Raw genomic sequence first — 25,761 nt, 5'->3', positions numbered from 1 at the left:
TTAATCCGCTGGATTATGATTTGTGGTCAGTTTTAGAGAGTACAGCTTGCTCTAAACGCCATGATAATTTGGAGTCCCTAAAAACAATCTATACGATTGGCAGTGAAGAATTTTCCCATGGAAAGAGTGCGTGCTTCTATTGATAACTGGCCTCATCGTTTAAAGGACTGTATTGCAGCCAATGGAGACCACTTCGAATAAGCTTTTTATATTTTTAATTGTTTTATATTTATGTATTAAACTGACACACTGTAAAAGTAATAAATGTTATTTGCAGTTAACAATTTTCTTTTTTCTTTATTACAATATTTATGGCAAGACTAGGTATAAGTATGATATTTTAGGTATGATGAGATTTGTTAGAAATACAAATTCTTATAAATATTAACAATTTAAATAGCGTTATATGATTTTAATATCTTAAAAAAAAAATGTGTTTTTATTTTTTGGTGAACAATTAACCTTACGTATGTTTACAACAGCTGTTAAAATAGCTACTTATATCGCATTTCGATGACACTTATTACAGAAACTTCACGCCATACGTCAACCTAGAGCTGGTTAATCTCATATTCTACAAGCTCTCTGTGAGAGGCCTTAAGTTTACATTTAAGATTTCAATCAGAACGTCGTTATCTTGCTCAACATTTCCTGTCGTAATGACGGTCCAGATTTCTCATTTTTCCATTTCCTGCAGATGCTGTTTTATTGTATTGTTTAAGAATAGTCAACGACTCGCAATGATAGCTCTTCGTGAATTGCCAGCTCTTTTGCAACCATTCGTAATTGTATCTAGGTTCTGAGAAATCTCGGGTTTGTTGCAATACAGGACAGGTTTTAGAATGTCTAAGTGATTTTGTTATGAAACTACTAAATCTATTCAATAATATGAATTGTTAGCCGGGCGATTAGACTTCTGTGTTGGTCTGTGGAACTGTTTGTGGATATAAGAAATAAGAATGCTTTAATTAAGAAAATATTTTACTTGCCTTCTATCATAAGTCAAAACACGTTTGCTGAAATATGTAATTCTTCTCCGCTTTCACACGTGGTTAATTATTACCTTACATATTTATTATAACATAACCGCATTACTCATTATGTATTGACGAGCAACGCAAATAGTAAACTTCATAATCATTCGTATTGGTAAGATTGTAGATCGTAATGAGAGATCGCGAACGGTACCTAACGTTAGGTAAAAATCGTTTATCTGGTAGGCCGTGGGTGGCCCGACGTCACCAGCATTACCCCGTAACCTGTAATGATCGCTGATGATGCCCGCGCGGTAATTATGCCTTCAAACCGAATAGTTCATTGTTGCGCAACACGTCGTGTGTGGCGCATATGCCGAAAACATTGGATTTCCTTGCTAGTTCCCAGCCCGCATTTGATAGAGCTTATCTCGCGGATGCTGCGTCGTGGTTGGATTAAGCTTGTCAGCATGTAAGCATAGTTTCGTGAGAACATGTTGAGGTGTTGGTTAATGTTGAATATCATGTTTCAGTATATTTTGGTACTTGTGTACATTTTGTTACATTCGTACCAATAATTCTTCGAAAATTAACCCACCTGGTGCTCAAATAAAATTAAGCAATACAGATTCTCTGAGCTGCGGTACGCTGTATCAAATATCTTAGTAAATAAAAATGAAGACATTCGAAATGATCATAAAGTACTGTGAACACGGATAACAATCGTTAGAAAGCTCATACAATACGAAAATCGTGGTTTACAGTTTCTCTGTGGTTTCCCTGTATAATTTATCGATGACGGTATTGTGGCTTGGATAGAGTTCAGTTTTAAATATGAAATAACAATCAATTTAATAACTCTTCTATACAGTATTTGAGATAAGTAATACTATGCATAGACGTAAGTAGATTTGTGATAGTACATTTTTGGCGATATAAAGTGTAAAAACCAGTCTGTATCCATTCAGTACATCAGTGGGTTAGTTCTATTGGGTGATATATTACCAACCGAACATTATACACACTTACAGTATACACAAAAATTATTAAAATACATTCCATTCATTCTGAAAACACAAAACCTATGTAGTTTAATTTGCGTGTGTTCGCGGGAATTTGTGTATATCCACAACCCTATAGGAAATTACTTTACATACATGATATAGTGTAAAACTAGCTCCACTAGATTTTAGTCTGTCGTGTTCAAGACACTATAACGGTGTTATCATGATAGAATGCTGGCAGGTATCGCCATCGAGCGCGGTCCATTTCTCACTTATTGTTTACTGTCACGAGTCGAATTGGAACGTAGATAAAGTAATGAAGCCCGGTGATGAAATGCATTGATAGATTGTTTTATTGCTAGTTTATGGTGCAAGTTATGAAATAAGAAGTATTTATTGAATATATTGTAATGTAGACCTATAATTGTTACATGCTGGTGGTATTGAGTCACAAATTAAAGCAATCTTTTAGTAATTTAAATAACGTAATTACCTTTTGTGAGGGATGCTTGAATCTCTATGTGTGTCGATTTTTGATAAAATTTAGGCTAAAAGTTATTATTTTGTAATAAATCTTTAGTGAAGTAAAAATTACTTACGGTGCTATTCTTTACACCTTCTTACCTTGTTCACAATTGCAATATACAAACAAAGAATATTTTGAAAGTGTTTTGCATAATACTTTTCAAATATAAGCCCTCAGTACTCACATAGAAAAATATTTTTGTATACCTTTATTCAAATGTGTTCATTTTGTAAAGGCGTTTTGAGTAGCTACCGGCGTTACTTACGTAATGTAAATGAGCTCTATTATCATTGCCTCATTTCCTGCTTATTCGTATTCATTGCTTTTCGGTTCTGAAGATTAATAAACGTAATCTCCAGCTATTGAGGAGGTATTGTCCGTCATCTTAAGCGTCACTAGATTTATTTTAAACCCAAATAAAAACTGTGTTTCGTCACAAGCAGTCCGATGAATAAGTTTTTATATGGATAAATCCTTACGTATTAAAAATATAAAACCCCTGCCGCGTCTGTCTGTCTAAATGCGATAAACTCAAAAACTACCGAACGGATTCAAATGACATTTGGTAAAGGAATAGTTTAGATCCCACTAGGCATAAGCTACTTTTTATTCCTTTTTATATAACTTTTTGAGCAGGCGAAACCACAAGCAAAGTTAGTACTGTATATTCTAATGCCAAAAACAGTTTTTTTTTCTTTATCGTTGTTTATTATGTGAATTTTTAAATCGTTTAGACATTCAGTTCAGCCAGAATGAGAAAGAATATCAAGTATGTAAGAAATGAAGTCGTACAAAACATTTAAGATAAGACGCTACCGGAGCGTCTCAGTTTGTTGTTGCAGCTCTCAAGCGGGCCCTTCCAAGAAATGCAATCAACAATAGAAAACAAACAATACGCACGTCGAGGAAAAAAGAACTTAATCATGTAAGAACATACGTAGATGTGGATCATTATATATACACCTATACTTGGTAATTGGGTAGTGTTTTTTTTTGTATTTTTATGTAAGCTTAATGAAAAATTATAAGAAGTTATTTTGGAAAATTTATGGCATCTTTCTTTTTAATTTTATGACTCCCTTGATCACAACTCGTTTATGTATAATAATTAAGATCATTGCTTTGCTTAAATTAATTGGTTTTGTTTGACTATTGCCTTAATTTTTAACGGCGCTGCACTAATCATGTCATTTGCTCTATTGCGTCTTATCTGACTCACAAATTAGATTGTATTGCGTAAATATTAGTATATCTTTATGGCTTGGTATGATGCTTTTGTTCGTTATTTATTTTTTAGCGAAAAATAATACTCTGGTAGAATTTGATACGGCTGTAAAAAATGTTTTATTTGTAACGATTACCTATGCTATTAGGAAAACACTACCTCAAAATAAGTTTATATATAACTTTTCAAGAGCACAGTACTAATTAAAATATTGACAAAGAGAACCAAATAAATAACTACATAAATATTAGGTACGTAATATTCTAGATAGGCAAGTTACCCTTTAAAAATCATGATGGAGTTTATGCAGGGAGAAATAAAACAATAGATAAGACGGTCATGACTAAAGGTAGAGACAATAAAATTGAATACTAATAAATGAGATGAAGTAATAGCAACATTAAAAGCCCCATAATATTCTGCAACACAAAAGCGAGTTGTTAAATAATAAATTCCATAATTAGTTGGGCCGAATGCGCAGCCGCGTCTTTGATAGATTCGTCAAAGTTCTAAGCACGAATAGAGCGGGAATAAATCATGGAGTTTTTATAAAGGCGTCATCGCCTCGGTCTGTCACCGTACGGCAGAGGCGGCGACTTCAAAGCGTTGGATGGCTTTGTCGAGCCGCCAGCGCGCGCGCCTCTGCGAGCTTCATTAAAATGATTTGAGCTTTGATCTGTCATTTGGTGGTCACTCTGATATCTCGTAGTGTTCTATCGGCATCAGATTATTGACATTGACGTTTGGGTAATTGCTTGAAGGAAGCAATTATATGAAAGTAATTTTCAATTTTTTTCGTATGTTGATATCAGGGGGTGACTGGCGAGTTTTTGTCGCTCGAGTTTTTGTGGTTCGACAGGAGAGGTAGTAAAAAATGTAATACAGGTTTTAAAATTATGTATACCATATAAGGGATTTTAATGTTTTGCAAATCTCTTAACTACTGATTAATTTAATGACATCTTCGTTTTATTACCTACATAGGCAGTCGAGCAGATGGTCAGCCTAGTGGTAGGTAGTCACAGCTACTTACAGCACAGCCCTTTTTTCGTAATTATATTGTACTAATAAGAACTTTAACGACTCTATCAAGTTTGCTTCGATTAAACTTACTATAAATTATATCTGTTACAAAAAACGATGAGTACTGATTATTTTAATTAAATTACTACCTCAGTAGCGTAGATGTAATCGGCACGACTGCGGTGCAGAGGTCTTGGGTTCGATCTCTAGGTTGGCAAAAGAGATATTTGGTTTTTCTACGTACCATCTGCCCGGAGCCTGGAATTTGTGCCCCATATGGCGATAGGCTCACCCCTTAACATGGGACAAAATACATACGACAGAAAATGGATGCACCAGTTGCTTGCACCTCTACCTGACCCCTCGAGGATAAAAGGCGTGTGTTACAAATAATATCATCTAATAGTTAGCAAACCATCAAACTTGGCGACATAATACGACAAAATAAATAAATTACTCGAGCTAGTCCGGGTCATATTATATACTACATAATTATGGATAAAGTACCTCATTACATTTCATAGCAAATATAGCATTAAAGTCCATTTTGAGTATGGACATAACATAAAGCCCTTGTAGGGCGAACTGAATATTACACGCGGGACGTTTATTCTAACGCGTGACGCCATTACGTTATCGCTTGGCAGATGCAAAGATATGCAACTTCTTAGAGCCCGCTCAGATAGAGTCATGAGTTGTCTTTCTTTAAAAGGCTGATATAAAAATGCATGTTCTGTTTATGCTAATGAATATATGCTAGATTACACAAGTAGTTAATGTGGATAACTCTTTTAAAGATTATTGAATGGAGAATAAAATGCGACAATTGTTTGCAGCGGTAATATAAAGTGATTATTAAAATTGGACAACGGGATAGGCGGCTATTTTATAATAGGTTTATTGTAACGGCTTATTGCAGTAGTTTTATAATGAAAACAAAAATGTAACTTACTTTACTTAAGTAATGAAAACGTAAACTTCATTTGTTTAAAAGGTTTTGCATAAAATTATATTAAAAAATTTATGTTCGTACTTATTTTAACCTTACATATTATATAACAAAGTCCCTCAATGAACTCAAAAACTACTGAATGTGTTTTGTTGAAATTTAATATAGTTTGATACCCTGGCAAGAACATAGGCTTTTTTTATAATAATAGTAATATAATAATATCAGCCCTGTATTATATACTTTCTCACTGTTGGGCACGGGCCTCCTCTACTACTGAGAGGGATTAGGCCTTAGTCCACCACGCTGGCCCAGTGCGGATTGGTAGACTTCACACACCCTTGAAAATTCCTATAAAGAATTTCTCAGGTATGCAGGTTTCCTCACGATGTTTTCCTTCACCGTTAAAGCAAGCGATAATTCACAAAGAATACACACATACTTTTTTTAGAAAAGTCAGAGGTTTGTGCCCTTGGAATTTGAACCTGCGGACATTCGTCTCGGCAGCCGTTCCACAACCTACTAGGCTATCGCCGCTTATTGGCTATTTTTTATTCCGGAAAAATATATAAAATATGTTATAGCGGGATTTTCATGGAAAATCTTTTTCACGTGAGTGAACCCGCGAGTGAAAGCTACTATAATCATAATATTAATATAGCTCCAGATTAATGTACTGTATGCAAGAAAAAATATTTACAATACTGTCATCGACAACTGTTATCCAGAGTGATAAATTGTTCAAGCATTCTATCGAACCGTAGAGGTATTTTCTGAGAGCCTAACTAATAGTAATATAATTTGGCTTTTGGGTGACAACTCACAATCCAAATTACATTTTAATTGAATTTTACTTTTTGATGAAATTATTTGGTATTTACTAACAGAGGACATTATTAGTAAGGGATTGAAGAATATTATTATTACGTTAACATTTCTTTAATATACAAAAATAATATTGATTAAAAATTATATTTTTCTATTTTTATTCTTAATATATTTACAAAATCATACTCAATACTATCATTAAATTACATCCAACAGCAATGGTAGAGCAAATGTCATAAATAATTGTACACCAAATAATTGAAGCTCGCTCTATTATTTAGGCTAGAGTTCGTGTAATGGGCCCCGACGGTAATAGCATGCAGAGAGCAAGGCGGTTTGATCAGTCTCTACACGAGATACCGGCCGCCTCACCGCCGCCGATAGAGTCATTATGTTCCATTATTCAACAGCGGCTCCCCAACTTTGGGCCTTAAGTGGTTCGTAGAATGGCTTAAAAACTTAAGTTAACTTTTATTCTTGATGATTTTAGGGAATATGGACTTATTGTCTTATGAGATGTTATTGATGTTTTTGTAAATATAATTTATTTCATTCTTATCTATCTTGTACATGTTTCATTATAAAGTTTAAAGTTGTATCCGATAATGAATATTATCAAGTAACAATTTCAGTTTAGAGTAGCTTCCGTCCGCAGCTTCGCTCGCGTGGATTTCGGACTTAAAAAATGGAGCCGGTCGCAAACGTTCGAGAATGTTCGTTTTACGAAGCTACTCGCTAGGTGATTCGCTAGCCTCTAGGTGCCAAGCAAGCCGCCTGCCTGTGCGTTCGCGACCTTATATATATACAGAAATAATCCTTATAGCATGATTCAGTATTCACGTATGATGGCTTATTATTAGCGTATCTCATGTACCACTTTGGTGTTTCTATACCGATTTCTATTTTATTTTTTATGGAATATTTAATAATGTTAACTTTTTTAATTAGGGATGACTGAGAGTGTTATAAATGTAAGAGTAGACAAATATAATGAAAAAAGCTTCGAACTGCTAAGCTATCGGGAGTTACACGTGTTATTGTGAGTCAACCATAAAAGACATATTATTATTTATTTATTATTTAGCACTTCATATACAAATGTATACAGGCGGACTTAATGCCATAGGCATTCTCTACCAGCCAACCTTAGGGTGGTGCCGAGATAATCATGGTACATATGCAACATATGCTGTCGTGGGATATTTTTTACATAATTTTAAGGAGAACATTTCCGTCATACATGATTTTTGTGTAGCTTTAACCATTAAGGTTGCACACGCGACGGAAGCTTAAAAAATGGAGTAACTTCTCCCGTTTTCCCAACATTTCCCTTCACTGCTCTGCTACTATTAATTGTAGCGTGATGAAAAGTATACTATAACTAGCACAGGAGTATGACAAATAATTGTACCAAGTTTCGTTAAAATCCGTCGAGTCGTTTTTGTTTCTATAACGGTTATACAGACAGACAGACAGACAAAAATTTTACCAATTGCATTTTTGGCATCAGTATCGATCCCTAATCACCCCCTGATAGTTATTTTTATTTTGGAAATATATTTCATGTACAGAACTGACCTCTCTACAGATTTATTATAAGTATAGATTACAAGACGCTTTACTTTATTTGCTTTAAGACGAGGAATATACTCAAAGCCGCATTGTCATAGAGAAGGCATAAAGTAAATAATTTAATATATTAAAACTGGATTTCACGAAGCTAATGAGTTTGAGCAACGCTTTTCTTAACAGCATTAGGAGCTTTCGTCTGCTCAATCGACCGCAACAAATGACTGTACAAAGTTAATCCATCCATTTTACAGCTAAAGTTTGAGCTCCGGTGGTTCCGGCTGATTAACTCGTCGAGATCAACGCTTGAGGCAGTGAGGGCAGGGCGAGGAGGGGCGGGTCGAGCGGGGACTTGTACCAAACCGTAATATACATTATTTTCTTTCCGCTTTTTTTATTTTTTTTTGTTCCCTTTTCAGTTTAACTGCGGCTTGCTACCGAAGTTTTTTGTCGCACTTGAGATTTTGTTTTGAGTATCTATTTCGGCGACTGCAAACTGACTGGGACATCAATTATGAGTAATTTTGCATGGTTCATGTGATTTTTTATCCTTTAGGAACATCTGGCATAGTGCTTCAATGAGTTCCATTTGCAACTGCTTTAGTTTTTATATTTTGGAGTTTGTAAATAAAATTTAATAAAAATAATTAAAAGGTTTTAAGGCGATACCTCAAGGTCCATTTTCATACATTTTGTTTCACCTTTAATCTGGGTAACTAAACAAGTATTGGCAAGTAAAGAATTTAAATTCACGTCTAGTTAGTGATTAGTTATCGCAGTTGAAAGAAAAACGTAAAAATAATTAATAATCATGGATATTTCTGCGTTTAAAATTTCGTCATATTAAATTTTAAAGGCCGAAATATCCATGATTATTAATTATTACCCAGATTAAAGGTGAAACAAAATGTATGAAAATGGACCTTGAGGTATCGCCTTAAGCCAATTAGGACAGAAAAATATCACTGGCTAACATGGCAGTCACATACGTGTCACATGGAACATAATATATGTTATGAATATGTACAGTAATATGACTAGGTTCTGGTCTAATTAGGAAACGGCAGACGTTTTCTGAAAGTATCAATAATGCTTTTCTTAATGAGAAATTGATAAATCCATAATACACCTGAAGATTTAAGAAAAGCGCGGAGAGTGCTATCGCTTCACTTGCATCTAAACAACTTCATCCAATACATAACATCAATTCCTAATTAGGCATATATTATAGTTTTAAAATCTAAAATTAAATATTGTAGTAACCGTTCACATAAAAGGAAGGAAATGATGAGAGCATTTCTATAAGGCATTAATTAAAATACAATCGGCTGTCTTAGTTGAGTCGACTTACGTGGCGCCTATCTAAAAGGGAAATATCTTGGAGTGGGTGGACACTACTCTTGGCAGCCTACACACGTGTCCCGGATGTGGTTTGGATTTGGAGATAATAAATGACACGAAAAGCATAAATCTTAATGTTTATTTATTATTTTACAACCTTATTATCGTCCGGAGTTTTAATTCAAACTTCGAATGCTTTAATGTTTGCGTATGTTCTTAATGTGTGTATTTTTTCCAAACATACTACGTTGTAAGTTATAATTTTGTAGTATTTATTATGTTAGAAGTTTTTAGTAAATATCTATCATATATTTTTGTAAAAACAACTTTTTTTTTATATAAGAAAGATATAACCATTATAAAAGCATTCACTAGAAAATCATTAATTATTACTAAGAGTCATAGTTTAAACATGTTGCATATAATTAACCACCTAACACACTATTCATGTATATCGAAGAAAACCCATCACTGAGTCAGGATGTCGGTAATTCAGCATAAAGTGAAGCCATAATAACAAAAAGAGGTGCGAGCCGCCGCGTATAACATCTTCATCGGGCGCTAACGAGCGATCGAGCGAACCAGTTCCGAGACGCTGCCATTATCGCGCCGTCCAATCGAACCTTACGTAAAACTTAAAAAAAAATGCATTAAACCTTTTTGTACAACTCTCCGCTTCGGTTTAATTAAAGAGTGTCAGATTAACACTTGAAAATCTTGTACGAAATGCCGTTTCGTTTAAAATAAGAACATTCTTGATTTCGTTTTAAATTATAGTTTTTTTGTGCCAGTATTCATCTTTGATTGAACTACCTGTTGCCTATCTATGCTATTTACCTACCATATGCCAAGTTAACCCTCATCACCTCCTGACAACTCTGGAGTGATCATTAGTCATTTACTCATTATATCACGCGTCGGAATTAAGACAATGAAGCGTATATGTTCATTATGTTTTCAAAAGTAATTCGCCGGCAACAATAATAGTAACTCAGTTATTACAATTGTTATAATTTAAACATACTGTAATTGCTGACATTCGTATCCTCTGTTTGCTCATAATTATAAGACAATTATGTTGTAACAAATAACACCAATAGCAACAAAAAGTAATAATGGAATTCAATATGTATGTTCTTTAGCTTTTATTTCATACACATGTATTCATTAGTTGTCCAAAGTGGACTACAAATAGTTTCGATATAATAAAAGAAGAAAATAGCTGTGGTACAATATAAACTGTATTTTGTTGAAAATGGGCAACGTGTCAATGAATAAGTTTGGTGGATAATGCAATCATAATTAAATAGAATAAGGGTTTTTTATAGAATACGTATTTTTGTATACAGCTTATAGAAAAAGTTGAAAGTAATAATTGCACTCAAAATAAATTACGGCAGTTTTTATAACAAAGCCATTTAAGTATAATTTACGAGTGTCATAATGACTGGCACTGACCGTTCAATAACTTGTAATAACCGAACTTTCTAAATTCCTCATGCAACGAAATTATGTGGTGACTATACTTGGATATGTTTTAATTAATTAAACAAATTATATCTAAAATATTTTTCATTTAGTTGTGATATTTTACAAAATGTTCTCTTATAATATCGTCGTTGATGTCTTTTCTATGGCCAACGGTGTTAATTACATTACAGTTGCTTAAAGTAATATTTGTTTTTGATTTCGGAAAATTGTATGTTAGAATAGTTCTTTCATTCGTTTTTTGGCAGGTAATAAAGTTACATAATATCATACCATGTATGTTACTCGTATAGTCGTATATGTCACGATCTCTATTAGTTATATGTGCCAATAATCTAATTAAAACTAATACTTCGCAGTAAAAGAATCACCAGGTCATGTCTCGGTTAAAATACCGATATGGTGAAAATGATTTGCATACAATCTTAACTCGTTTTTGTCAATACGAACAATAGAGATTAAAGTTTGTATAAGCTATAGACGTAAATAAAGTAATATCCTGTGTTGAAGGGCTATTGTATTCGGACACGAGTTCTGATCGCATTGCCAGCAAGCCTCCAGTGCTAGAGCATCTGTATATTCGACGTTCTTGTGCACAGGTTAGCAACTATTTATGTTATTGAAATATTAATTTATAAAATAAGTTTTTTTTTTTAATACACTTTATATTGGCCAGCACTGTATTTCGAATGCACTTTCATTATCTTCACATTCAATTTAATCACCATATCGTGTCTGGATGAAAAATATAACCAGTGAAATAATTATGCTAATTATAATACAACTTGAACAATAAGTTTTTTTTGTTATAATTAAAAATATTGTGTTGTCCCAGTTTTTAAGTTTTAATGTAATTGGTTGCAGAGATGAGGGAATATTGAATTCTCCATATGTTTTTTTCGCTAAGTTGCTCGATATTTTTTTTATTAAAGAAATCTTCTAAGTATTTTTCTGCTAACGCATGCGTGGCATACATGGGGCAATTTAATGCTAATCTTACAACAGGCTATTTAGATTGTAAATCTATGGACTCAAAATAGTAAATTCCTTTGCACCCCATAAATAGAAAAAGGTGCAATCCAAAAAAATCTTTTCTAACAAAAGTATCTTACAAACGCAAGGTTGACGACATCTGCTACGTGATGTTCTCGCATCCAGCTGCGATATCTTCATTTGGCGGCCGGCAGGTGTCACGTGGTTCCAAATCTCTCATCCCTTTCACACACACCTTCTTTAATACACCTATCTCTTTCTCTTTTGTGCCTCAGCTCGGCAGGAAAGCTTTAGTAGGGTTTGTTACTTTTATTTTTCTCGAGGCTGTTTATTTGGTCCCGGTTCCTGGAGTTACAAATAAATATATGTTAGGCTCAGCGTCTTTAACCTTCTTTCTGCCTATGTTCAGTATGTTTATAAAACATTAGACATTGTTTATTTAGTATAAGATTAAATATTATAGTAATAGGTACCTGTGTAATAGCATATGTAGCGCAAACTTGACATTTAAGATATCGTGCCTTATTAATGTTGTAAATAAGGCAGTTTGTTTATAAGTGGAGATACTGGGATAATTTAATAGTTGGTAATTTACGCTATGGACCTCTGACTTTTAATTATATTTAATTCAAGTTTGGGCATATGGATATGTTAGCACGGACATAGTTAAAATCCACGTATAATTGTATATTATTGTAGGTTTATTAGAATAAAAGCAGAAAATCTACTTACTGATATAAAGCGAAAATTTGTAATGTTTTCTTTTTAAGTAAACGCAAAACCCGCTGAACGGATTTCAATTAAATACACAATACAAAGCATAGACTATGTGACCTGAATTGACATTGGTTACTTTTCTCCTGAAAAAGTGCACTGTCGAACCTTTATGTAGAGAACTTGGAAAGGTCTTTCTCGGAGCCGCGAGCAAAATCAAATATGTATGTCATAAAATTGGTTTTATTAAAGATTAACCCTGACAAGGTATGTTACTCATTATCTCATAAATCAAATAACTTCATGCCATGATAAAACACAAAATTAAATACAGATTAGCGACTCACTGAGAAAAACAAAGACCCTCACCAAAACGGGAGCTGTCAACGTAATGCAAGCAGATCACAATGTTATATTTACTATTCATTATAACACAAAAAAATACTTTCAACCTTCTAGAAACGAGATAAGAATCAATTGTGAAGATTTAAGCAGCAAGCATAGGCTTGGAAAGGTGTAACTTAAGTTTACACAGTGCTGAGTAAATATTTGTTAAGTGCAGAGGCAAACACTGAAGTAACCTTAGTAATGTTGGAACTTGGCAGATTATCTTATTCACCGTGCCTTATGGGATGGAAATGTAAACATATTTACATAGAAAACAATATTTAAGTACTACTTTATTGGTGTATTAATTGGTGTTTTGGGTAATAGAGTTAATATTCTCTAATGCCTCGTTTTTGAGACAATTGTTACCTCTTTAAACTCGTTTTACCTTGGGGAAAGAAGATTTTTTACTATTTCCTGCTTCTCATATATCGGCACGTAATTCACAGTTTTGAGTTAATGTGATTTATGAACCGCTAAGTTAATGAATTATAATTCGTAGTTCTCTTTCTAATTAATTTACTTGAGCTGTTTTTACAGCCTCTAAAATAAGTAAATACAGCAAATATATACATTAAAATTCAAGTCTCAAATAAACAAAGAGTAGGTGATTCAATATTTATTTATTTCGTACCTACCTTATTTCCCATATTCTAGATATCTACGACATATCATTAAAATAAAGTCATCGGTATAAATAACCGGAATGTCGACCTACGTCAATTTTTTTCACGAACAGAGTGAGAATTCAATAATTTTAAGAAAAACTCTGATAAAAAATAAAAAAAGGCACTTGACCCGTCAACCAATAAAATAGATAGACCAAACATGGCCACAATCTCTTCCATTTTTAAAATAAAGATACAAATTGCTTTTCTTCAACCTGAGACGCGTTCGTGAGGCGATTAATCATCGAATCGACCTTATCAACGTAAAATATCAAGGTAGCAAGGTACATGACGACTTTTTTTTATGAAGTTATTACGTAGGCATTTTATTTATGTAGGCGGCAACATGTGTATGGGTTTTGTTTTATTTCAGTTTCAAAATAATTTTAGATACAATGTAAAATAAATTGAAGGACATGATTAGGCATGTCGGTATGTAAGAATAATTGTAACTGTTTTTGAACCCAACTTTAATAATTTGAATGCTTTAATAATTGGGTTATTTAAATCATAATTAACTATGTACAGGTATAAGTAAGTATTAAGTATATATATACATATTAATCACATAATATTTACAAGGAACGCTTTTCGGATATTTTTTTTACATAATTTACCAACTTATGAAGATATATTCTTAAATATCATAACGGTAGATCATTCGATATAATCAATGCATTGAATTACAAAACCACAGAATTTACCGTATAATGGAATTCCATAAATTCCACGGCAATCTGGTTTAACGGCTTACTTTTAAATTTGGAATTATAATTTTAAAAGCAATTCCATATTTAAAATCAAATTAGTTAAAAAAATACGTATTTGTAGTGTTTAATCTCATTATTAACAGTTTTGTTGTCTATACTAAATGTTGACCGGTGAATTTATATTTAACGTTTCAGTATTTAATTTACGAGACGGTTAGATATATGGATTTGGTTTTGGAACTAATAAAATATTCATAAGATGATAAAATCTGTATTCTTAGAAATGAAAAAAACACCGCGTCATATTTCTATGCGAGACGGTACACACTAAATCGTTTTTAAGTAGCCTTGTTTTATTGACTGTGATATGTCCGTAAAATATTCAAGGAACTCGTGTAAAAATGTAAAGTGGTAGATATATTTCTGTGCTATGGTTTTCTACCTAGTATTCCAATAAAAGGTGATTTTTTATTTGAGTAAAGTTAGGCCTTTAGTTATCTAATTGTACTTGTAGTAAATCTTGTTACTCTTGACTATATTCTGTACTATATGTACGTACCTGTGTGTTTAAAATAATCAATTTACAATGTAGAAATAAAATATCATTGGAAGCAAATAAAATATATCAAGTTACGAGTAGATACCATGTTCAAAATTTATAAGTTGATAGCCAGTTTTCTAAAGAAGTATAGAATGTGGTATAGACGGCTTATTTCGCTACACTACCACAGAGTGAATATACACAAAGTAATTTCTTAGAAAGATATTTGAATTTACATGCCACAGAGCAAGAAAGTTATCTGTATATTTTTTAAAAGTAATTTTATATTCTGTGACCTCTTTTAAACTTTAATTAATACCCGACATATAAACGTAATTAATTCAAGAAATATCGTTCTACTTGTAATCTTCTTTAATTAAAATCAACTTTGCTAGTGAAAGAAGGTATACAATATATTACAGTTGCGGAGAAGGGGAAATGTCGTGGAAAAGTCGTTATTTTTACTGGAATCGTTAACTAAATTGTGCTATTAGTATTCTCCTGGATTCCGATAATTTCTATTACGTCATACTTCGTCCTTTAATGATATTATTCAATGATGTATCTAATAGTTCTTGTTAACAAGAATTACAAATAACTTCAGATAAAATAATTGTCTGCATTAATGCACTAATGCAAGCTATTATTATGTCGGTATGAAACGAATAATTATTTATGACTAGTAAAAACATATTATTGCAAAAAGTATTTAACCGGGGTATATATATTTTTTGATTAACACTAAATACGTCGGAACGATTTAAGTCAACGAAATGCCAACAGGAAATAAAAGGCGTGAGAATTATATAAATTAAGAGCCAAGGGTCGAGCTCCGAGGTCCGTCCCGGCTCGGCTCGATAATTGAGACGTCAATTTTTTCAAAGCCGCCTCGGCTCCGAACGACTTTTTGAATATTTATAACACGAGTCGACCGTAAGTTAACTTTACTTCTTGTTATCTCGATTTTATCTAAGACTGTCCGTTTGGTCCCGTGCTAGGCGCGCCAGGCGCTGTATAATGAGAGCCGCGTACAATTAAAATGTTAATTATAAATAATATTGAACATTTATGATAGCTTCGGATTTAATGGACGCAATAATGCGACACTGGTCGTATAAACAATGTATCGGCGTAACGATATGGTAATTTATATGCAGGAGCTAATGGCATTCATGGATTTTATCGGCTAAATCAATCATCGTTTTATTTTTATTGCTAGGACGTAATGAACTTGTGACTAGGACATCATTTCCAAGGATGGAATGTTTACCTTGAGTAATAATTCAATTTGTTTATTGAAGCCGACTTCGTGGCTTTGCTCTACAAAGTAATGCCAGAGAAAACACAACTTCGTTTATTTTGTTTGCTTTAGTCTTTACGGCATATTGTCTTGACTTTGTACTAATATTATGTTTGTAATGAAGTCATGGAAAATGGAGCAACGAGTTAACGTAACGATAACTTTTGGTTAAGACGTGTGATAATATAGCATTTACTATAGGTACTTACATATTTAAAAAAGGGTTTTGACAGATGGGATCGGACTAATTAGTGGCAGCTGTTTCAGATTTAATTTTTTATGATTTCTATAGTCAAAACACAATAATGTTTCAATTAAAGTCATTTGCCTGCAAGTGGTATGCGTGGATAAAAACCAGGTGAACTACAAATGAATTAGTAAGATGAAGTGACGACTTGTTATGGTATAATATTTTTTTATCAATTTCTGTTAATAAACTACTACACACAATTTTTTTATCTGTTTCATTTTTTTACACAAAAAATTACGTGCCGTAAAACGCAGCTACTGCTGGAACAATCGACAACTCAATAGCGTTTTAGAGCAACTATCACTCAGACTTAATTCTGAATAGATGACGCTTATTACAAAAAAAAAGTCCTTTAGACGACTCTCGTGCACAATTTAGACGTCAATCACTGCGTCTTTTGAAAAAAATCCATGGGTTTTGTTCTCATTCAGACCGGATCGGTCTTTTCAAACTTGCTGCACGCTGTTAATAAATCCGAACCTTTGTGGTACAAATGGTCCGTGAAATTATGTGCTTCTTTATGTGAAGGGTACCAAAGCGGTCATTACTCGCATTTTAAATGCAGACGGAAAAATTAAACTCTGTTGAACTGACTATAAGTAGTACTTATTACAAAGTTGTGCATTTCTTTATTTTACTACTTTCATAAAATGATTCTCTATTTCCGAATAAAACATTATCGCATGCTTTGATGGGAAATATTTTAAAACCGTTGTAACAATTAAGTACAATGATTTTGAAATAAATTAGTAAAAACAATTATGACTAGTAAATTTTACTGTCTGTTTACGACTGTAAGGTCTTCATGCCCGTTTATAGTTTTGGTTATAATAAACCAGCAACTAAGTCTAAGCACCTAAATCAGTAGTAAAAACCGAATACAAAAAATAATATTTTGCACTAAGTACCTACATCGTTAAACTACTTTTCTCCTAATTTTAGGCGCAGTTTTGTTATATTAAGAAACACCATAGAAAACAAATAATACTTAACTTTCAAAAAGTTATCTGTTAATGATGAATTAATCGTGTTGATTAGGTAAGAAACTGCGCATATCTTCATCTAATGAAAAATATAAAATACGTATCTACACTTAACTACTAAAATTTTTGTATAAAGCTACGTCGTTTTCGTATAATTCTCTAAAGTGGCGATATTCATAAGAACTGCTGCCTATACTGTGTAATTTATTTAAGCAACTACCTGCTAAATAATATTTTGAGAACCTAACATCGATTATTAATACGGACACTATATAGAGACTAATATACCTTTTTTTTTTTTTATTTCGCGGAGAAAGTGCCTTATTACTACCGCCCAGCCTTCGTGGGGGGCGACTGAGCGGTTATGCTGGGGTAACCGTGCCTTACGACCCGGCGTTGAGCCGCCCGGATTTGATGGTGACCTTTGGGCGACCGCCGGGCCGAGTCCATAACCCTATATACAACTTAAGCCTATGCAAACGAAAGATGTGCAAAAAATGCACAAAAATGCACTAGGGCGGACAGCCCCCTGCTGCCCGCCGACGACCCCCTTCGTGGCCCCTATTAGTCGCCTCTTACGACAGGCAGGGGATACCGTGGTGGAATTCTCCAAACGCCCCCATTCCACAGGGCGGAGGGACTAATATACTTACCTAAATAGGTACAAGTATTCCACAGGCACGTGCACGACCAAAGTTCTCCCATCTGGTGGCGTAATCTGAATCTACCCTATTAACTGGCACAGGGAACGTACACAAATTGTAGGTGGCAGCACAATACCGACACTAGCCACAGTGAGATTAAAAAAAAACCTTTCTTGACCTATAATTTGTTTATACATATTTTTTTATGCAGTCTCGACACATTTTATAATATAACAAAATGAGATCCAAGTCCAAGTAGAAGAAGTGACTTGTAAAATTAGTAATCAAAATATTTATTTATAACAATTAAAAATATACATTGGAGTTTAGCGACATCTATTGATATTAACTTAAGACTTAAGAGACTGTTAATGTCATAGCAACTGAGATTATATATTGAATCGATTGAGAAACAATTTTTTTTTTAAAACAAAAAATAAAAAAATCTTGCATTATTTCCTGAAATATTTGAAATAATTCTTATGTATCTTCTATATTGATGTAAAATTTATCCAACGTAATATTTATTATTCTGCATGTTCTATAGATTTGATGTTAGCCCAAAAATTTATGATAATTATAAATTTTATTGTTAGATAAGTGAGTACTATAATTTCTCGTAAATAATATACAGGAGTATAACAGGTACATTCACTATTCATTCATACTATGTTATGATGTTAAGAGGGCACCTAGGAACTATTTCTTTACAGGCGCGGCGTGACAAGATCAGTGTTTATTAGGGTCCTATACAACTTTCCTAAGTAATCATTGTCCTTCATTAACTTTATATTGCAAAGTAATAAGATATATGACGTGTTGTACGGTAATAAATGCGAATCGTACAAATACGAAACGTCTGGCAGATGCGGAAACTGCGCCTCGCCAAAGAGAGAAAAAATGAAAAAATGCGAAACGTCAGAACAGAACGAATGATAAAAATGGCTGACGAAGATTGGAGAGTGAATGTATGAATGGTGTGTTTTGTGTTGAGTGTTTGACAGGTTTGCAGATTTATTTATCTCATATTTGTCGAATAGAAAGTGAAAAGCAAATTGTACTCTGGTATTTTATTAATTGTTATAAGACATAAACGTTAGCATATTAATCGCAAACAATAGTAAAGGTTAATCAACAAGTGTTTATCCACTGATTTGACATTTGGGTACGTATGTTGTTGCTATAATTTTGGCCTAAAATGTGCCATATAATTCAGTTTATCGCTACGTTAGCAGCATTAGTAGAAACCAATATTTTTACAAACATTTGTATTTGTCAATAGTAGTAATGTGCGATACGTTACTTGATCTTGCATTGGCTTGACCCTAGAGGTCATTTCAGTACACAGATTCTTCTAAAAAGTAATGATATTTTGCGTTATTGTGACATCCACTAGATTTATATAGCCATTTCTCATTTAAGTCCTATTACATAGACATTTTATCTAAGGTTAAAATACATTTGATTATTTTTGACTTTCACTTTCAGATTGATAGAATGCTACAATAGTTCTGTAGTAAACATTATTCAGATCTACAAAAAATTATTGAGATGAGCGCGGGCGGGCCTCGGGCCATGAATAATCTGCCACCTGGTGTGAATCCTGATAATAATTTATTACCTGGAGGACCTATCATCAATCCAAACATGAATCGAAACAGGAATAACAACCAAAATCCCTTGTTCAACGTTAGGGAGAGGTTATTCCATGCTCTCTTTTTCAAGTTCGCTGTAGCATACGCTCGGACATTTCCGAGACCAGTGAGAAGGTTTTTTGAGTTCCTTGTGCTGCTGAAGGCACTAGTCGCCTTTTTTGTGTTAGCGTATATACATTTAGCATTTTCAAGATCGCCCACCACATGTTTAAATCATGTGAAAGATTCATGGCCTAGAGATGGAATATTGAGGGTGGAGATATTGAGAAATCCTACACATGATTACACTATTGAGCAAAGCTATGCTAAGGAACGTAAACTGAAGAAGGATAAAGAGGAAATGGAATTAAACTCTATGCTCGGGATGCTGGCTTCAGAAGGGTGAGTATTTTAACGTGATGTCATTTAGTGATAACAATGAAAATGCTATACCTAATAGTAACTTATTGATTTTCAATAACACTTGTTATAAAAAAAAATTACTTATCGTTGGAAGTCAAGACATTACATTCCGTTAGCAGTTATCAGTACCCTTATATATATTATTAAGTTAGCAGTTATTATCAGTATCCTTATATGAGAATTTCTTGTAAGTTGCCTTAATGTTCCATTTTATGTTTTTTTTTATGTCAAATCTGTATATAATTTGTTATTGTAACTTCAGTTGGGGAATCAACAAGAATTATATTCTACATTGTTAATCACCCTAAAGTTACAATGTTTACAGACTTATCATTACAGACACATAATCTAATTATAATATTAATGTTACTGTTTGGTTTCTTTCTAAGAATAGAAAGTGTGGATTTTTGGGATGAGGTACTTAGGGTAGCTATTTTAACTGCTGCAACTACAAAGAGACTATATTTAATTTCGGAAGACATTAAGATCTGCATTCACTAGATTTAAAATTAAAAATCTTAAAACAATGTACAGTTAGAAAATAAACAGGCACTTTCAGAAAATGAAAATTGATGCCAATCAATCATCTTGCTTACACAGATAAAAAAAGAAGTTTTATTACTCTTAATATAATAATCTATACTATTATATAAAGCTGAAGAGTTTGTTTGTTTGTTTGTTTGTTTGTTTGTTTGAACGCGCTAATCTCAGGAACTACCAGTCCAATCTGAAAAATTCTTTTTGCGTTGGATAGCCCTTTGTTCGTGGAGTGCTATAGGCTATATATCATCACGCTATACCCAATAGGAGCGGAGCAGTAATGGCTAATCTCAGGAACTACCGGTCCAAACTGAAAAAATCTTTTTGCGTTGGATAGCCCTTTGTTCGTGGAGTGCTATAGGCTATATATCATCACGCTATATTCAAAAGGAGCGGAGCAGTAATGGCTAATCTCAGGAACTACCGATTCGAACTGAAAAATTATTTTTGTGTTGAATAGTCCTTTGTTTGTGGAGTGTTCAAAGTTATATATCAACACGCTATGACCAATAGGAGCGGAGCAGTAATGAAACATGTTGCATAAACGGGGTAAATTATTTGTTTTGAGAGCTTCCGTCGCCTGCGCTGCGTAAACGGTTAAAGTTATGCAACAATGATGTATGACGGGATTGGTCCACTTAAAAAGTTCTAAAAAATATATTATAAAACAAAGTCCCCCGCTGCATCTGTCTGTCTGAACGTGTTAAACTCAAAAACTACCAACATATTAAGATGAAATTTGGTATGGAGACAGTTTGAGACCCTGAGAAGAACATAGGCTCCCGGGAAACTACTACTTTTATAACGGAAAACTTTAGCCTGAAAAACTTTATAACGCGGGCGGAGCCGCGGGCAAAAGCTAGTTCATAATAAATGATAAACCCTTTCTTATAAAAAAGGGTATGAATAATATTTTTTTTTCCTTACATTGTTATGAATCTTGTTTATGTGTAACATCTTCAATTTATAATATTATTTATGAATTTTATTCATCTCAGAGTGAATAGTTGGAGCAAGGGGATTCTATACTATATATTATTTGTCAAAATCTCTTTAATAGGCAATAAAAAAGTGTTATCCTGCAGTCTGAGAACATTAAATAAACATGAATATTTCTACCAATTTTCAGGTTCATCAACATTGAATCATCAACCAATGATGATATAGATGATGATGAATACCTACGCGATGGTACTGACTATGGAAACATCACGCGTGTCCACGACAATGATGAAGACATGCCGATAGACAGGGTTGTGGAGACAACTTATATCACTGGACTGGAAAGTAAAAATGAGCCAACTGATCTCAATGCAACAATAGTGTCTGGTGAAGATATAGAACCATCATCATCCATATGGGAAGGGATAATGGGTTTCGTTGAAGATATTGACAAGGATTCTAAATTGATTGATGTAAGTACATTGTGTATTTCAATAATGCAAAAGTTACTTAGGATATTAAATAGAAGTAAGGAACAGGTGTTGGATGAAAATATTAGATTTTTGTAGTTAACACATAGCAGGTAGGCCATCTAGAGACTTTAGGGATAGGTCAATTATAAGGTAAACTACAAAGGAGACAAGCATGTGCCTTATAATATGTTATTGTAAGTTACTATTAATAAACAATAACCATTTTTTGATTCTGTTACGGACAAGTGTCCCTCTGCACCTGATGGTAAGTGGAATGGGGACAATAGAATGGCAAGGGACAACAGATGATTACCCCTAGACATTCGACAATTATGCCAGTCTGTTTGAACCGGTTATACACAGGCTGATCCCGGAACGCGACACCCTTACGTGTGTCTTTATGATGAGTTTTAACACGTTGTGTATGGCCAGCTGCCCAGGCGGATATAAAATATATCCTACCACCAGCATTTCAGCATTCCTATTGGATTTGGAACTATGTGTTGCAAAATTGCACTTGTCATCCTGAAACATTAACTTTAGTTTCCTAAGGCTTAGCCATCATACTGACTACAAAATGCTTGAAGCCAGTTAATAAAGCTAGCACAAAGCTGTTTATGGCAAATTCTTGTGGCAGTGGTAATTAATCAAAAACATGGTCACATTATAAAGAACTAGGTTCCTTAGATTATATTTTTTTATTTATAATGTAATACATTATACTCATCTCGTTATTGAATGTACAAAACATGTTTATTGTTTGCATTATGTAGTTGTTATTTAAATTTACTTTTGTTAAAATAACAAGTTAGTGAACTGTCAATAAACTTTATTGTCTTTTACACGAAACTGGTATCAAGGTAGGCACTATTCAACTATTGTATAGTGTGTCTATTTTGTTCGTTAAAACCCCTTTTTGACGATTATTATTTTAATTCATTTCATTTTTATCACTTGATAAAATAATCGTTTCTATATTCACGATTTAAGTTTATCTCTCTTAAATGTATAATCGATTACCTGAAGAATAACAATGGAGTAATGACCTTATTAATTGTTTGACCATCAATAAATTTACTGCTTTTATTGTGATTTCAATTATTTTTTTTCAATGAAAATAAATATGTTAGTTACTTGATTGTAGTTGATTACCGTCGCCCGAAACAAACAAAGAACATTAACTATGCACACCTTTCAGTATAAGATTTTGAGATTGTTAGGAAAAATAGAATAATAAGAATACTAGTATACCGCGGCGAAATGGGATGTGAGAATCAGTGTGGGAGTTAAATATATAAGTTTATAAACGTATGTGATATGAGGTGAAGGTATGTGTACCGGTGTGTAAGACAGAATGTGGTGGACAGTAAAATAGTGAATGACTAGAATATTTTTATACTAAGATGACAGATTTATGCCAGTTTCTTATAAACGGTATATAATGTCTCCCAACCGACCAAAAGCGGGGATCTTTTTATTAATTAAGCTAAACAAGTCTGTTAAATAATTTATCAAGACCATAATCTTGTTTAGAATTTACATTGAAGAGAAACTAAGTGGCTCGACCAATTTTTGTAAGTTGTCCCAAAATATTTGTAGTAGAGTCTTGACAATTTTAATAACTTGTTTAAAAATGTAATTATAGCACAATGTTGGCCAAACGTTTAATGGTAATAGATTTTAGTGATTCTATTTTTCGGATGATAATAATAATAAATAATAATATTAACCCTGTATTATATACTGTCCCACTGCTGGGAACGGGCCTCCTCTGCTACTGAGAGGGATTAGGCCTTAGTCCTCCACGCTGGCCTAGTGCGGATTGGTAGACTTCACACACCCTCGAAATTCCTATTGAGGACTTCTCAGGTATGCAGGTTTCCTCACGATGTTTTCCTTCACCGTTGTTTTGGGATGATATTGAAACTAAACAGTCTACCTGGTTATTGTATTAATACAACCAAATATCAGCTAAAAATAGCTGGTTTTTAAACATGCGTAAGGAGATACGAATCGTTGATCAGTCGTAATGCCTATTGTTTTAAGGTCCTTGTCTTTGGTGAACCCGCGTTAACCAAATTATATTCGAATAATAAATACTTCCGTCTTCTCGAGTTGATAAAATTTGATGACAAACTTGATTGGCCTATGTATATGGCATTATCTATGAAATAAAAGTATTTTACTGATTTTATTGAATGAATTGCTTACTTGTTAAGCGTGGTAGCTGTGTGCCTTTTCTCTAGTAACTGTGTATAAGTATTGTGCTTTTGACGATTTAATAACAAACACACATCACGCCTTTATTCGTGAAAGGGGGCGAGACTCGGGGTATCGGGGATAAATGAAGATATATGGTATTACTGACCACCATTAGACGTCATGTCTAATATCAGGATGGCGAGCGCAGTGCAGATATTTATTGTTCGAAGTTAAAACTGTTAGGCGATTTGTGAACTCGATATTTTTATAATGCACATGGGAATCAAGAAAAGTTAGACACACACACAAAGCAGCATCACGCATTTATTCCCGAAGGGGTATGCAGAGGCGCAACCAGGGCATCCGCTTTTCGCCAAGTGTATGCCGTCCCATGATGTAATAGGGGGCGAGCCTATAGCCATATCGGGTTAGGTTAGTTAAAAATTAGACTCAGACACATTAAAATGCAACAAAATAATAAATATTCATGTTAATGTTTAGATTTACGTAATGCACGTTACTATTTAAATATTCCGTAAATATTGGGGTCAAGTTCACGTATAAGGCGAGGTCGAACATTTTTAACAGAACTATATTCAGTTTAATTTATCTATGTGTTCACTAGCTATTTATTTAAGTTATGCGTTTTGTTGTAAACTGCAATTTTTTTTCTTACTTGTGCAACATCAATATTTATTAAGAAATGTACATATTGCAATTGTACAATTTTATATTTTGAATTATTCAAAGTTTATTAATTGCTGTGACTTTATGGTTGTTTATTTATAAGTACCTTAACTTTGATTTTAAAATTAAAAAGTATTAAATAACGAATTATCTTGTACACAGGAATCTCTGGACGAGGCAGCAGCGAACGACTCATCAAAAGGTAAACAAAATTCATAAGTTGACATAAATGTAAAAAAAAATAAGTATATCAGGGATCAGTTTTATGACATGAATACCACGCACAATGGCCCGACTACTTTACGGGCTAAGTGCGGAAAAAGGAGCCCATAACCATACCATACCATGACATAAATACATGTTATGAACAATCAGATAGAATGACCATCAATTTACGTAGTTAAATGGGACTGCAGCATCTGTTGACATCATTTCAATTGGGGTACTCAACATTTAATGTTAGAGAAACCTACGCAATTTGAACCTCTGAGAATCTATAGGGCTTGCTGAATTTAAGGCGGTTAATAACGTCGAGGTACACATGGGCGCCGGAAGGGGGTGCAAGGGGGTGCACGTGTACGGAACAAATCACAATAAATATTACTGAATGATAATGGGTACTATCGACCACAGAGGTTTTATTATGGTTTAGCATGAGCAAATACACGCGCGATTTTTTATTTGAAAGAAAAATAAATCATTTAATGATATTATTATTTAGTACCTACTTATGCAGATGTACC

General features: G+C 33.5%; 1 protein-coding gene and 1 long non-coding RNA gene across 3 annotated transcripts in view; one reads left to right on the top strand and one right to left on the bottom strand.

Annotated features, from left to right (window-relative positions):
* Positions 1 to 11,571: 11,571 nt before the first annotated feature.
* Positions 11,572 to 13,623, bottom strand: LOC119189455. The gene is made up of 2 exons (XR_005112418.1): positions 13,410 to 13,623; positions 11,572 to 12,265 (listed from the first exon to the last, which is right to left on the bottom strand). It is a non-coding gene; the product is annotated as an uncharacterized LOC119189455 (long non-coding RNA).
* Positions 13,624 to 19,076: 5,453 nt separating this feature from the next.
* Positions 19,077 to 25,761, top strand: part of LOC115443237 (membralin) — a 96,629-nt gene continuing 89,944 nt past the window's right edge. For both annotated transcript variants that reach the window (XM_037439255.1, XM_037439254.1), the window contains exons 1-4: positions 19,077 to 19,282; positions 19,606 to 20,153; positions 21,844 to 22,129; positions 25,181 to 25,220. In XM_037439255.1, the coding sequence (XP_037295152.1) occupies positions 19,669 to 20,153; positions 21,844 to 22,129; positions 25,181 to 25,220 (811 nt within the window). In that variant the 5' untranslated portion in view covers positions 19,077 to 19,282; positions 19,606 to 19,668. The remainder of the gene's footprint in view (positions 19,283 to 19,605; positions 20,154 to 21,843; positions 22,130 to 25,180; positions 25,221 to 25,761) is intronic.

This window comes from Manduca sexta, chromosome 16 (assembly GCF_014839805.1).
Source record: "Manduca sexta isolate Smith_Timp_Sample1 chromosome 16, JHU_Msex_v1.0, whole genome shotgun sequence".
Classification (NCBI taxonomy): domain Eukaryota; kingdom Metazoa; phylum Arthropoda; class Insecta; order Lepidoptera; family Sphingidae; genus Manduca; species Manduca sexta.
This window is presented reverse-complemented; position numbering and strand designations above follow the sequence as displayed.